The 14,531-nt window shown below is 53.9% G+C and overlaps 1 protein-coding gene across 6 annotated transcripts in view; it reads right to left on the bottom strand.

Annotated features, from left to right (window-relative positions):
- The window catches only part of SHISAL1 (shisa like 1), a 159,432-nt gene that overhangs the window by 42,558 nt on the left and 102,343 nt on the right, over positions 1 to 14,531 (bottom strand). For all 6 annotated transcript variants that reach the window (XM_065522016.1, XM_065522017.1, XM_045363480.3 and 3 more), the window contains one exon: positions 10,836 to 11,049. In XM_065522016.1, the coding sequence (XP_065378088.1) occupies positions 10,836 to 11,049 (214 nt within the window). The remainder of the gene's footprint in view (positions 1 to 10,835; positions 11,050 to 14,531) is intronic.

Genomic DNA, 14,531 nt, shown 5'->3' with positions numbered 1-14,531 from the left:
GCTCACCACCCCCCGCCCCACCTTTGTCTACATTGTTCCTGACACCCGGGATGCTCTCACTGCCTCACCCCTGATGTGAGGATGGAGGTCCTCCCCATCCTGCTGGACCAAGGGCAGAGGCATCAGGTTCTGCCCTCCAGACCCTCTCCCAGCCTCCCCCAGGGGTCCCCTTCACTCCACACGACCAGGCTGTACATGGCTGGGGGTGTCCAGGCCCCATGACCTCACTTCTCTTATTCATTTGCCCAACATTTCCCCACCGAGGGCTGCTCTGCCTTCCTCAGGCAGAGGTGGCCAATGTTACCGTTGGGTTTGGAAGCCCGCTGTGAAGCCTAGCTCTCCCAGCATCCACCGACTCCACCGTAGAGACGGTCTGCACTCCCAGCAACCGACCTTTGTACAGGCTGTGCCTTCTTTCCCTGCCCCCTTCCTCCCCTGCCTACTCCCCACCGGCCCTTTGTCGAAGATCACTTCCTCCAGGGAGTCTTCCATACACTCTGACCCTCCTACACGGCTGGGTCAAGCCTGTCTTCTGGTCCACAGCCCTGAGCTCCCCTCAAACCCAGCTCCTGTCACCCAGAGCCACATCTGTCTTCCACACCCTTCCCCAGGGCCAGGGTCCGAGTTTCCCCCACTGTGTGCCCAGGGTGGATGGTGTCCTGGGCTTGCTGCTACAGCTGGGGCTGCTGAGCCCTAACAGTGTGTGCCAGGGGCTGTGGCTGCCTGAAGTCACCGATCCATTAATCACTCCGGTGCCGCCTCCGTCTGCTCCCTGCTGCAGGCATGTGTTTGGGCGGGTGTGCGCTTCTGGTGTTGAGGAGGTATGAACGGAGCCAGTGTCCGGCCTGCACACACCGCCGCTGCACATCCCCAGGGAGAGACTCACCTGGCTCCCACCCAGATGGGGGTCCTGGGGGCAGCAGATCCTTTAAGATCCTGTTTGAGGCTGGGGGAATGGGCCAACCCGGAGCCTGGAGGTCTGCTTCTAATTCTTCCTCTGCCTGGTCTGCTGTGTGGCCTGGGAAAACCCTTGCCTGTCTCTGGGCCTGGAGGAGATGAGCATTAGGCCTCTCCCAGTCTCACCTTCCAGGCTCCAGATCTCCCCAGGCTTAGGTCAGCCCCGGGTGCCAGCAGCGGCCTCTGTAGGAAGATGGGGGCTGCTTCCCTTGGACTCCTCTGGCTCCGACCAGGGCTGAGTCCAGGGCCGGGGAACTCGCTCTCACTCTCTGCCTGGAATCCTTCTCTCCCCTCACTTGGCCAAGCTCTTGGCCTGAAGATGCTGCTCGGGTGCCTGGGAGCCTCTGGATGGGGGACCTCTGCCTGTCCTGAGCACTTCCCATGAGCAACCGCAGGCTGGTGCTTGGGCTTTGTCGTTGTAATCCCACAGCTCCCAGTCACTGTGGGTCCTTGCTGCCTCCCTGCCCCCACCTCCCAGCCCCCACCACCATGAAACCTGCATCAGACTGATGGGCTCGGTCATGCTAAGGTGTAAATGACTGACAGCCAGGCCCCAGCAGCCTTATGTTAAAGAGAGTCTGTTAAAGAGAGTCTAGCTTTTCCTGGAGGCCTCTGGATATGGAATTCCTTCCAGGAATTCCAGGAAAAAGAGGCCTGCGGCCCCATCCAGCATGCTGGGGCAGGCATCCCCAGGGTAGATGTCCCTGCAGACCGCGGTGTGAGGAGGCAGGCCTGGTTCCAGTCCCTAGGCCTTCCTGCTTTCCCCAGCAGCCTCCCTCCTGCAGCCCCCACAGAACTGCTCTAACTGCCAGCTTTTTCTTCAGTGGTTCCCATGGCAGCAGCCACGGGGGCTGAGGGAGGAGACGGGGAAAAGGGAGGCAGGGCAGCTGTGTGCAGATGCTGTCCACAGAAGGGGTCCAGGATGCCAGCTGGGGGTGTGGCTGGGCCACAGGCTGGGCCTCGAACCACCGGGCCAAGAAATAATAGTACCAGAAGAGGCAGTGGACACTTGTTCCCCCACCTGCTTCCCACGTTAGCCCTTTTAATGCTCACGCAACCACGGGAGGAAGGAGTTTTTTTCATCGTTGTCATCCCTGCTTTACAGATGGAAAACTGAGGCTCGGTGGAATTAAGAGACTTGCCTAACAGCTCACAGCCATTAAGGGGCAGAACCAGAATTTGAACTCAGCAGCTGAGCTCTAGAGTTGCGCTCCTAACCACTACAACGCACTGCCTTGACTTCGGCCACCCAGGTTCTCAGGTACAAAAGCTGCTCCAGGGGCCGGGCATGGTGGCTCACACCTGTAATCCCAGCACTTTGGGATTTGGTGATGAGAACACCTTCCTCAGCTTGCACTCAGGACAGCTTGCACTCAGGACAGCTTGCACTCAGGACAGCTTGCACTCAGCCAGCCTCCACCCTTGAGCAGTGGGGGCTCCAGAGAGCTACAGACAATAAAATGTCTGTTGGCAGGACCCAACAGTGGGCTGTTCTGAAATATGACCCCTTGCAACAGACACATCTTGAGGGTTTGCCAAACTGAAGACCCAGAGCCTACTGACCAGGCCTCTCTGAGAGTGATGCTTGTAGACACCACAGCTCGGGAGACACTGGAAAATGTCTTTAAGAGCCAAGCTTTTTGATAGTTGAGAATCTTCCGTTTAAAACGGTGGTCCTCCCCCACCGCCGAGGCGGGCGGATCACAAGGTCAGGCGATCGAGACCATCCTGGCTAACATGGTGAAACCCCATCTCTACTAAAAATACAAAAAAAAAAGTAGCCAGGCATGGTGGCGGGCACCTGTAATCCCAGCTACTTGGGAGGCTGAGGCAGGAGAATGTCATGAATCCCGGAGGCAGAGCCTGCAGTGAGCTGAGATTGTGCCACTGCACCCCAGCCTGGGTGACAGAGCGAGACTCCATCTCAAAAAAAAAAAAGAAAGAAAAGCTGCTCCAGCCCAACAGCACTCCTGCCTGGAGGCCTTTGTCCATGCTGCACCTCTGTCCAGAACCTCTGCCTACTTCCTGCACACCCAGCTGGCCCTGGCACTGTGTCTTAGCCCAGATATCACCTCCGCCAGGAAGCCTTCCTTGATGCCCTGTGTCTGTCCAACCCCTACCCTGCATTCTCAAAGCCACTGGATTTCCCAGAACACACTGTTGTCTTTGTTGTTTTGTAGGACTGTCTGCCCCTGGAGATTGGGAAGGCCCTGAGGGCGGGGTTGGGGTTCAAATCGTCTTTATGAGCCCAGCACTCAGCCTTAGGCTGTGAATACTGACACCAACACATATTGAGAGCTGAGGATGGGCTGGTGACAGTGGCCGCTTTGATACTAACTTCCCTGGAGTTTATAGGCTGCATGTCTGTGCGCCAGCAGCTAATAGAAACACTGGCCATTGTTATGCACCAGTGCCCTTTGCTTCTGAATCCGTGCAATGGTGCCATGAGGGAGGAGCTAGTATCCCCATGTCACACATGAGTAAATGAGACCCAGAGAGGGAAAGTCACTGCCAAAGGCCACACAGCTGGTGCGTGGCAGCGCTGGGAGCTGGACCCAGGGTCCTCTGACTTCAAGTAAGCTGATCTTGGGGGAATTCCACGGTCAAATCTAGGACAGATGTCCAGAGAGGGGTCTCCTGCACCTGTGTGGTGTGCCCGCTTGTCCTGGCCCACCCTCTACCAGGAACTGAGAGCGAGTCCCCGTCCTCCCTCCTCGGGGCATCCTGCAGATCAGTGTGTCATTGTCATCGTGTGTGTGGTGTGTGTGTGTACTGCCGGGCTCCCGGACTCTGCAGCCAGCTCGCTGGAATTGACACATGACATGACCTCCGGCCCTCCCAGCTCATCCTCGCTGTCAGGGAAGGGAGGGGACTGCCTGCAGGAGGTACTGCCTTTGCTGACTCGCCCTCCCTTGTGAGGTGACTACCCTGGAGGTGGCAGGCGGGGACACCCGGGCCATGGTCATCATGCTGAAACCGCTCCCCTGGCCTGCCATGGCTGGCCCTCCCCATGGTCAGCCAGCTGGGAAGATTCAGGTCTTTACAAAACTTTCATAAATGTAATGAAAAATATGTGACCTGGAAATTAATTCCATCCAGATGCAGGGGTCTTTGTTATGTGGGTGTGTGTTTTGTAAATGGCAGAAGATAAAAAACCAAAGGCTGTTTTATGGAGCAAGATGTGAAGGCAGCCAAAGCCGCAGATCGCAATTTTTTCAGTGTATTTTGGGATATTTACTGATTCAAATTCTTTTGGTGTTTCCCAAGCAGTAAACAAAACCTTCTCTGATGGAGGAATCTCACTGAACGTCTTCCCGGGGCACAGGAGCAGATCCGTCAGCAGGAAGAGCAGCTGCAGCCAGTGTGCGGATGGAAGTCCCCGTCACCACCCCACCAGGCAGTCACACTTGAGGGTGGAGGAGGAGAGTTCCTGAGGCCAGCAGGCCAGAACGAGACGTCGGCACAGCTGGAAGATGGCCGATGGCCTCTCTGCCAGCCTCATCTAAAAAATGGGAGTGTGGTCTGCTGGGTGCAGTGGCTCACGCCTGTAATCTCAGCACCTTGGGAGCACAATTAGCCAGGCGTGGTGGCGCATGCCTGTAATCCCAGCTACTTGGGAGGCTGAGGCAGGGCACTCGCTTGAACCCGGGAGGTGGAGGTTGCAGTGAGCCGAGATTGTGCCATTGCACTCCAGCCTGGGGAACAAGAGGGAAACTCCATCTCAAAAAAAAAAAAAAAAAAAAAAGGGAATATGGAGCCCATTGGCAGGAGTGGCCTCGGGTCCATGAGACAAGGTGGATGACTCTGGCGACTAAGGTGTGGGCGCAAGAAGTCAGGGCTGTGTGAATTCACATCCCAACTCGGCAAAATTCTCTCTCTGTTATTTTGGGAAACCGAAGCTCAGTTTGAAATGTCTGTGAAATGGGGATACCTAGACCCCCTACTTCACTGTGAGGCTCTGAGATAACACGAGGGCCTGGAGAGAGACAGACCCAGGAATGCTGGCTTGTGTGATTAAGGCACAGAGAGAGTGCTTAATAGGTCTAGGTCTAGAGAGGCAAAGTGCCTTGCCCAAGGTCACACAGCAGGATCGAGGTTGTCTAGTGCAGTGGCGGTGTGTGGGCTTTGGGCCTGGATATACCTGGTGAAGCAGAGTCTGTTACTATCTAAATACCACTGCACCTGGCTGAGGGTGTTCCCAATAGGATCAATCCCTCTGTCTCTCCTCACCCCACTGGTAACAGGCTTGGACGACTGACGTGCTTTGGCCAATGAAACATGAGCAAAAATGCTATGGCCACTTCTGAACAGAAGCTTAGAGACACGACGTGTGTGGCTTCACCACTGCCTTCTCCCTCGACGGCAGGGCCATCCTGCCTGGAATGGGGGCTGCTTCTCTGGCCTTGTCACAGAATGCTTTACGCAGAGAACCACGAGAGCCCAAGAAGGACCCAGAGTATGAGCCAAAAGGAAGCCTTTGCTTCTCAAGCTCCCGGGGCCTTTGAGGGTGCTCCTCCCCTTGGCATAACTAAGCCCAGGATGACCGATACGGCTGACTCAAACCCTGCTGTGTCCCCTGTGTGCTGTGTGGCTGCAGGCAGAGCTTCACCCTCTCTGAGCCTCAGCTCTAGTGAACGGGGCTCATGGAAGGTCCTTCACAGATAACAGATGGAGGGTGTCAGCATGAGTCAGGCCCCTTGTGTTGGAGGAAGTCCTCGTAAGTGTTCATTCACTTCCTTCCCCTGGGGAAGGGCAAAGCTTTGGGGGTCAGAGATTTCACACATGGACAAGGGAGGGACAACAGTCCATGCCTGTACATGCTGAGGCCTTTGGGTGCACTGTTCTGTCTTCCTAGAGTCCCTCCCCACCTCCCACCCGCTGCGGCCCATCTGCCTGGTGAAGGAACGCCCATGCATTGTGGGAGATGCCACTCCCAGCCACCTCCTTCAGAGAGACTTTCCCTGTCCCCAGAGAGAACTGACCACATCCCCTGCACGCCCGGGCCCACCACGACCCCCACACAGAGGCTTCCACAGATCGTTCAGGGACCTGGGCCTGAGTCGCCACTGCTGGTGTCTGGCGGTGCCCTGGCACGGGAAGGAGTGCAGTACACTTCTCACCACGTCCAGGCCTCTGCCCCACCCCTCTCTCTGCAGTCTCTCTATGGCCCACGTGGCTGGAAGCGGGCATCTCGCCGTGGTGGTGGGCTTGGCAAAGCCGCTTCCTCTCGCTCTGCCTTCCTGCCAGGCAGCCAGAACCAAAACAAACCATTCTGTTCCTCCAGAAAAATACAAATAAATAAGTCATCAGAAGCGCTCTCCTTTTCCCTGTCACCAGCCCCGCCTTCTGGCTGATTCGCCAGCAGGGAGGGCTGTGGAGGGGCGGGGGTGGGGGAGGAGGGGCGATGGGGGAGGGCCAGGAGCTCTCACATCTGCACAAAGCCCCTCCCGGGAGTCACATTGGCCTGGTCCATCTAGACTGGCTGCTGGGGAGTGCTAATCTGTCTAGGATACTGGAACATACAGCCTCTTAGCTGGGATCTGGTGCAGTCCCCAATGACACACAAATCCTGGCCTTCTAGATGCACCAAGCGGTGGCAGAACCAGGGCTCTAGAGCCCCTCAGATCTTGACACCAGTTGTTATCACCCATGTGGTCTGGGACAGGTGACTTCCCCAGCCTGGGCCCCAGCCCCTTCTTCCTCCCATGGTGAGGATTAATGGGCACCATATGTGTCTTGCCTAGAGGAGCCTGTGATATCGTGTGGCCAGAGCCCCAAAGCACAGGATAGGCACAGAGGTGGACTCTACCTGGGTCCTCTTGCACACACAGGCCCTCTCCTACCCATTCAATGACCTGGGACTTTAGCCCTGCATCCTGCTCCCCAACGCTCATCCTCAAGTCGTCCTCTGCCACCAGTCCAGCCCCACCTGGACACCAGGCCCTACTTCAGCTCCCTGGGCTTGGGTCCTCTCCCCAAGGTTCTTGAAACTGGGCAGCTGGGAAGAGGCTTCCATGGCCCACCCGAGTTCTTGATCTCCCCTCAGTGGGGTCCAGGTCTGGCCTAGGCCCCCCTCATGGGTCCTGCTCCTGCAGACACCCTAGGTCCTCTGGGGCCTTATCTCAGGCATGGCCCATGCAGCACAAAGCCAGATAAAACCCTCCAGGGACCCTTGATGGCCTCAGAAGAAAGTCTATGTACTGTACCCCCCAGGCTAGACAGGACCCTCTGCCCTCACCAGCTGTTTCTCCCCTGGTTCCCCTTGCTCTTCCACTGGGCTACAGAGAATTCTGCCCAAAAGTGCTCTTTCCTCCAGGCTGTGGGGCTCCCACCTTCTTAAACACTGTCAGATCTCAAGAATCAAGTACCACGCCTCCCTCTGCAGGAACATCTATGACAGGAGAGGCCTGGGGGAGGAGCAGGAGCTGCATCCTCCTCTGTGTGGGCTCCATACTCACAGCTATGGAGAGGGAAGGTGACGAGAAGATCGCTGGAGAATGACAAGGGCTGGGATCTCCCCAGGGCAGCAGCTTAACTGGAGATGATTCTGTGCCCCCACATTTGGCACTATCAGGAGTCACTGCCGGTTATCACTGGGGTGGTGGGGAGGAGGTGCACTGGGTCAGTGGAGGCCATTGGGATGCTACTAAACATCCCACAGTGCACAGAGTGGGCCACCTATGGAGGATGACCTGGCCCCAAATGCCAGTGGTGCTGGGGTGGGATCCCTGCTCAGGTGGTCTCTCCTCAGTAGGATCTGCCTCTGTGGGTAGAAGCTCCAGAATGACTAACGTGATTCCAGACCATCTGGGTTGGCTGCTGGCTCCACCACTAACCACTGCCTTCATTAGGCAAGTGACTCAACTACTCTGTGCCTCCCCTTCCTGATCTGTAAAATGGGCTGAGGATGGGCTGCCAGGTAGCTGCAGTGGCATGAGGTTGAGCGCAGAGACTCAGCTACATTATGTGCTCCATAAACACTTTCTAGGGCTAAAGATTAAAAACGTAATTTTTAAATTACATTTAATTAAAAACGTAAAATTCTGAGCCTCAATACTCCCATTCTCCCCAGGGGAAGGCCTTCATTCTGCAGCCCAACTCTTCGTCAGCAGCCGCCAGGACCCCCTGCGCTGCTGGAGTGGAGTGTTCCGTGTGAAATCCTGTGCAAATATGCAGATTATAGAAACTTGTGGGCTTCAAAATGAGGATCCCAGACACCAGTCACCAGACCTTGGAGAAGTCTGGATGTGTTGCCAAGCCTCGTCTGGCGTTCAGCCAGAACTTGCAGCATGACAGGGTCCTCACCCCAGTCCTGGCACTACCCTCCTCTCTCAGGGAATCCGTTCCTTGTCTTATACAAGGCTTGGGTCAAATCCCAGACCTGATTCCAGCCCTGATATGATGGACAGGGCTTGCTGAGTGACTTCACACACAGAATTATTCTAAGGGCTGAGCAGATGGCGAGAGATTCAGGGGAAGCACCCGTGCGTTTGAGGAAGGAAAAGGCTGGGGAGCTGGCCTAGGTGGGAGGTGGGGAGATTTGGAACAGGCGGCTTCCCCCTGAGTGAATGCAGCATGGTGGCAAAGTCCTTCAGCCCCAACATCAGACAGAGATCGAGGCTCACACTTGCAACCCACCCTCTCCCTTCAACAAACGCCCCTTTCAAAAAGATTTTTCCCCTTATCATGAAAAAAGACATCTGCCCCCAAACTCAGCCTCATGCTTATTGGGAAAATAATTTGAAGGATCACATTAAAATCAGAAGAAGATAAGAAGCCTGACAATTCTAAAGACTCTTTTAGAGGCATTAGCCAACACAATTGGACAAGAAAAAGAAGTGAGGCACAAAAATGGCAAGGTAGGGCGATAAAATTATCATTGTTTACAAGTGGAATAATTGGAAACCTAAGAGAATCAACTGAAAAAAAAATAAGAAATTTCAGTAACGTGGCTGAATGCAAAATTCCTATCTCAAAATCATTGCTTTTATCAAAATTCGTATCTCAAAATCATTGCTTTTAACAATACTCAGAGGATATACTGGAAGGAAAGACCCAATAGCAACATAAAAAGAAATAACTCAAAATAAATGCAAAATATATGTCTAATATCTATATGAAGAAAACTCTAAAATGCTATGCAAGAAAATTTGAACAAATGAAAAGAAAATTGTATGGAAATGTTCAACATCATAAAAAGTCAATCCTTGGATTAACCTATGAATTCAATACAATCTCAGTAAAAAAAAAACTAACTGGATTTTTTTGGGGGGAGGTAAGGTTACTACACAGCTAATTCTAAAGTTTGTATGACAGAAGTTCCAGAGGAGCCCACTAAGACATTAAAATATATTAAAAGTCACAGTGGTTAACACAGTGAGGTACTAGTGTATAACCACAACAACAGAAGCCCAGTGCATATCACACCCTACCTCAATACTCAAATTTAGTATATGAAGGTATTTAGTAAGTTTGCATTTCATATCGGGGGAAAAGAGATGGCCAATTTAATAAATGGTGTTGGAATAACCAGCTACCCATTTTGAAAAAAGAATAATAAAGTTTAATTTCTACTTTAAAACTTTCATCAGAGTAAATTCCAGATAGTTCAACTACTTAAAGACAAAATATTAAAATGTAAAATAATTAGGAGAAAACATGGTGGTATTTTTAATGACCTCAGAGCAGGAAAAGTCTTTCTTAGCATGATGCAAAAGCCAGAAGCCATAAAAGAAAAAAGAATGATAAAATATGATTACATAACAAAAACTAAGCATGGGGAAAAGCATTATAAAGTCAAAGTCACACTGAAGAAACATTTGTATGGAAACATTCAACAAAGAGAAGATGGGAAGATGTTTGCAACTCATATTTCTTTCATATGTGAAAAGCACCCATAAATAAGAAAAATACCAAAAATTCAATAGAAGAATGACAAAAGACATAAACGGCTAGCTCACAGTAAGAGAAATACAAATGTCTCTCAGGCATGTGAAAAGATGGCCAGCTTCACTCAAAATAGAGAAATGTATGCTGTTTTGAAACTACATGACTCTACTTAGCATGTTCTCATTGCTTTTCTACCAGCAAACTCTCTCTTTCTCCACTCCTGTGCCCCCCTCCGTCAGACCCCTGATCCAAACATATTTTAATCACCTTAAGGAAAAGAACTGCATGGGATTAATCTCTGGGTCAATGGTGTCAATCAGTATTTGTTAAATTAATGAAAAATGAAGGAAGGAACCCAGTGGATTACAGGCCCAGGCGCCTTCTACACCTGAAAGCTTTCCACATCCTTAACCTCACTTAGCTTATGTGATAACCCTGCAAAGTGAGTATTCTGCGTCCCTTCCTCCCTCCCTCCTCCCTTCCCTCCCTCTTTCTTTTCTTTTCTTTTTCTTGTCACCCAGGCTGGAGTACAATGGCACCATCTCTGCTCACTGCAACCTCCACCTCCTGGATTCAAGTGATTCTCCTGCCTCAGCCTCCTGAGTAGCTGGGATTGCAGGCACCTGCTACCACACCCAGCTAATTTTTGTATTTTTAGTAGAGATGGGGTTTCACTATGTTGGCCAGGCTGGTCTCAGACTCCTGACCTCAGGTGATCCACCCACCTCATTCTCCCAAAATGCTGGGATTATAGGTGTGAGCCACTGCGCCCAGCCTCTGTGTCCATTTCTCAGATGAGAAGGCTGAAGCTTAGAAGGCACAATGGGCCAAAAGCCCTGGTCATCCAAAGACTCTCCCAGACTCCTTCCAGGCTCACCCAATCTTATAGTGGTTACCCAACCGCCTCCCCAGGGGACAGTATTTTGGGAGGCAGGTTGCCTTGCCTGGGGCCTGAGGCAGTGGGGTTGCACCCCCAGTGTGGTACTCACTTGTGCATGTAACCCTCGGAGCTGGCCGTGAGGTTTGCCTGCATCACCGCCTGGAACTCCGTCTCGTTGCAGCAGTATTTGAAGACCGTGTTGTTATGGTGACAACAGAGGATGAAGGTCTTGTTGTCCGAGAGCCGGGGGCAGTGGAAGCCGAAGTGGTAGCGGCCTTTGTGGTCTGTGTACGGTTCACAGACCCGGAAATGTGCAGACAAGACTGGAAGACAGAGTCACCAGGCTCAGAGGGGTCCCTTGCCAGTCCATGGCTGCCAAGAGGTAGGGGAACTGGCTGGCCTCTTCTCGGGTCCTGCTTGCTTCTTCCCTTCCCTGGACGCCTTTGTGGTCCACTGTGAACCTCACCTACGGGTCCCCATTACCCCCAGCCTCCCAGCCCTGGTTACACTCTCTGTGTCACCCAGACTGGGGGGGTCCTGGAAGGCAGGGCTGGCTCTCCTGCCTTGGTGAACATGCTTGACATGCAGCAGCCACTCAATTAGAAAATCAGCCTTAACTGAGCACCTACTGTGTGCTTCACAGACCCATCTCGTTTAACTCACACAGCCAAGCCAGTTTGAGATCCCACTTTACAGATGGAGAAACTGAGGCTCAGAGACCATAGGTGACTTGCCCGAGCTGAAAAGTGTTGGAGGGGCAGGAATGGAACTCAGACCTGGATTCAAAGTCTGGGGCCCTCTCCAGTCTTGTATCGCTAGCTCTTTGTTCCCAGGTAGGCCATGGTGGACCTGTTGCTAAGCCCAGGCTGGCCTGGGTGGTGGCTGGCATAGGTGCAAGGACCTCTTGGGTGCCTCTTGTGTCAAAAACAGCAGGCCCTCTGTTCCTTGATTTCTACTAAACTAGTACCCTAGGTCCCAAGGTCCCCAAGGGCCTGCCTCAGTCACCCCCACCTCATGGTGGTAGCTTCACCCTGGCCTGGAACCCTCCCACCCCTCTGCTCAGCCACCAATGCTACTGCAAACCCAGGATGGTATTTACGAGTCTTGCCAATGGTGATAAACAGGATTGAAAGTCTGAACAAATATAACAATGGAAAAAACCTAGAGCCCACTGTCTCAGGCTTAATTAGTATCTTCATAAAAGAGATCGTTGTATCTAATTTGTATCACTGAAAAGGGGCTTTGCTGACTGAATACATTCCTTCAACCACAAAGGCAGTGGTTTTGCAGGAGCTCCTCCAGCTCGTTGAAAGCTCTGTGTCTGCTGAGAGGTTATTAGACTGCAGCCCACACAGCTCCCCGCCTGCCCACCCGGGGCTGCCGCAGGGGAGTCCCAGCTGGGCTGGGCTGGCAGGTGGGCAGGCGGCCTTCGTGCACCGGGGTGCTGAGGCTGCCTGGGGGTGGGGGGCATGAAATTCCATGCCCCTTCCCCCAAAGACAGCACCCTCTTCTGTGGAGATGGGCAAGACCACTGTGAGAGAAAGGTCTCAGCTTTTTGGGAGCCAGGGGAGCTCTCCAGGCCCCCTTCTCATCCTCAACCTTAAGAAAGAACAAGACCCCCTCTGGGATGTGGAGGTTATTAAGGGAGCTCCAACTAGACAACTGTTTCACTCCATCTCATTTATTTCCATCGTACAGAGGAGAAAACTGTGCCTCAGAGCAGCAGTTCCCAAAGTGTGGTCCCTGATTGGCCTCGAGGGCATCCCTGGAGGGACTGTCAGAAATGCAGATTCTCAGGCCCCTGGGCTTCTGCATCAGAAGCTCTGGGGTAGGCCCCGCCATCTGTCCTGGCAAGCCCTCTAGGGGATGCTGATGGCCTTGGGTTTGGGACCCACTGGCCTAGAAGCAAGGGGCAGAGGCAGCTGGCCAGTTCCGGCCACTGTCTGGGTCACTGCCCAGGTCAGTGAGGAGGCCCTGCTCACGCTCAGTGTGTGGGCGGCTGGGGAGGGACCAGAACACTCATGCTGCTGGTCAGAAAGTCTAGCTCAGGTGGGACCAGCCTGTGAGGCTACCACAGGACTCAGGGAGGGAAGGGAGAGAGTGGTACGGCAGCATGGAGGAGGTGGCCTTTGAGCTGGGCCTCTAGGGACTGGGAGGAGCCTGATATGCAGAGATGGGGGGCTGGGGAGGGTGGGCTCAGTGAGGTTAGGGGATGTGGAAGGGTCCTGCCCATTACCAGCACCCAGCTCACCCCGCCACCGCTGGGCAGTCAGTGCCACAGGCTTTGGTTATTTGGTAATGATGAGGCCTCCCCAGAGCCAACAGAGCCCTGGGCTGGGAGCCAGGACAACCGGGTGGGAGTCCTGGCATGAGGCTGCCTGGGCCATCGTGAACTCTCTCACCTCCTCCCCTCACTGATGAAAGACTCATGGTCTCCAAGGGGGGTTGGGGGCTCCTGGGAGCGTAAACAGCAAGGCGCAGCCCCCACCTAGAGAAAGAGGCTGTGCATGCTCTAGGGGCACTAGGGGCAGTAAAGGGCAGCATCCTTGGGCTTCTGCTCTGGGGCACGGTGTGACTGCAGGCCGAAGGACACTCTGTTAGGAGGCCCCAGCAGAGCAGGGATGCGAAGGAGAGAGCCGCATTTCGGACCTCCAAGCCTCAACCATGAGCGAACGTGGAGAGAGCTGCATTTTGGGCCTCCAAGCCTCAACCATGAACGCACCCCTGTGTGCACCGCTCTACACAACTCCTGCATCTGGATGGCCCTCGTTCACTGGCTGGCCCCTCCCCTTCGCCCTCACTCACCGGCTGGCCCCTCCCCTTCGCCCTCACTCACCGGCTGGCCCCTCCCCTTCGCCCTCACTCACCGGCTGGCCCCTCCCCTGAAGCAGTGACCTCAGGGAGGCCACCTTCCTTCTGAGCGTCTCACCTTCCTCATTTGTAAAATGGGCAGAGTAGGCCCGTCCTCCAGGGGCGGTGAGGACCAGGTGAGCCAAAGCATGGAAAGCATCTAGGGTGGCAAGAGTAGCTGGGTGGCCCCCAGACCCCTGGCCTGAGTGTGGCTTTGGCTTTGCTGTTCGGGGAGCCCTGCCAAGCACCCCCAGACACCTTCATAGCCTCCCTCTGAGCTGCCCCCCGCAAAGGGGCAGGGGCTGAAAACCACCAGGCCAATGTCAGTGACCCTGTTGAGCATGCGGGCTTGAGGAGGTAGAGAGACACAGATAGAGACAGAGAGACAGAGACGGACAGAGACACAAAGACGGAGACAGAAAGAGACAGAGGCAGACACAGACACAGAGACACAGAGACAGACAGAGACAAAGAGAGAGATAGAGACAGACACAGACACAGACACAGAAAGACAGAGACAGACAGAGACAAAGACAGAGAGACAGAAACAGAGAGAGACAGAGAGACAGAAACAGAGAGAGACAGAGAGAGATACAGAGATACAGAGACAGACACAGACACAGAGAGAGACAGAGAGATAGAGACAGAGACAGAGATAGACACAGACACAGAGAGACGGAGACAGACAGAGAGATAGACAAAGAGACACTGAGAGACAGAGACCCAGAGACATAGAAAGACCGAGGGAGAGGAAGCCGGAGAGCCGGAGCGGGGCTCCTTGCTGGGAGCAGGCCTGGGCTGGGGAGCAGGGCTGCCCTTGAACTGGGGCTCTCAGCTCTAGCTGGGAGGAGCAGAGGACTTAGTTTGTGCCCATCCTTGTACCTGGGAGAGCAGGAGCCCACCTGTGACCTAAGCTGGGCTCCCAGGGACAGCCCAGGAGGCTGGTTGGGCTGGA

The sequence above is a fragment of the Macaca fascicularis genome, chromosome 10 (assembly GCF_037993035.2).
Source record: "Macaca fascicularis isolate 582-1 chromosome 10, T2T-MFA8v1.1".
In the NCBI taxonomy this organism is placed as follows: domain Eukaryota; kingdom Metazoa; phylum Chordata; class Mammalia; order Primates; family Cercopithecidae; genus Macaca; species Macaca fascicularis.
Note: the sequence above shows the minus strand (reverse complement) of the source record. Positions and strands in the feature narration are given on the sequence as shown.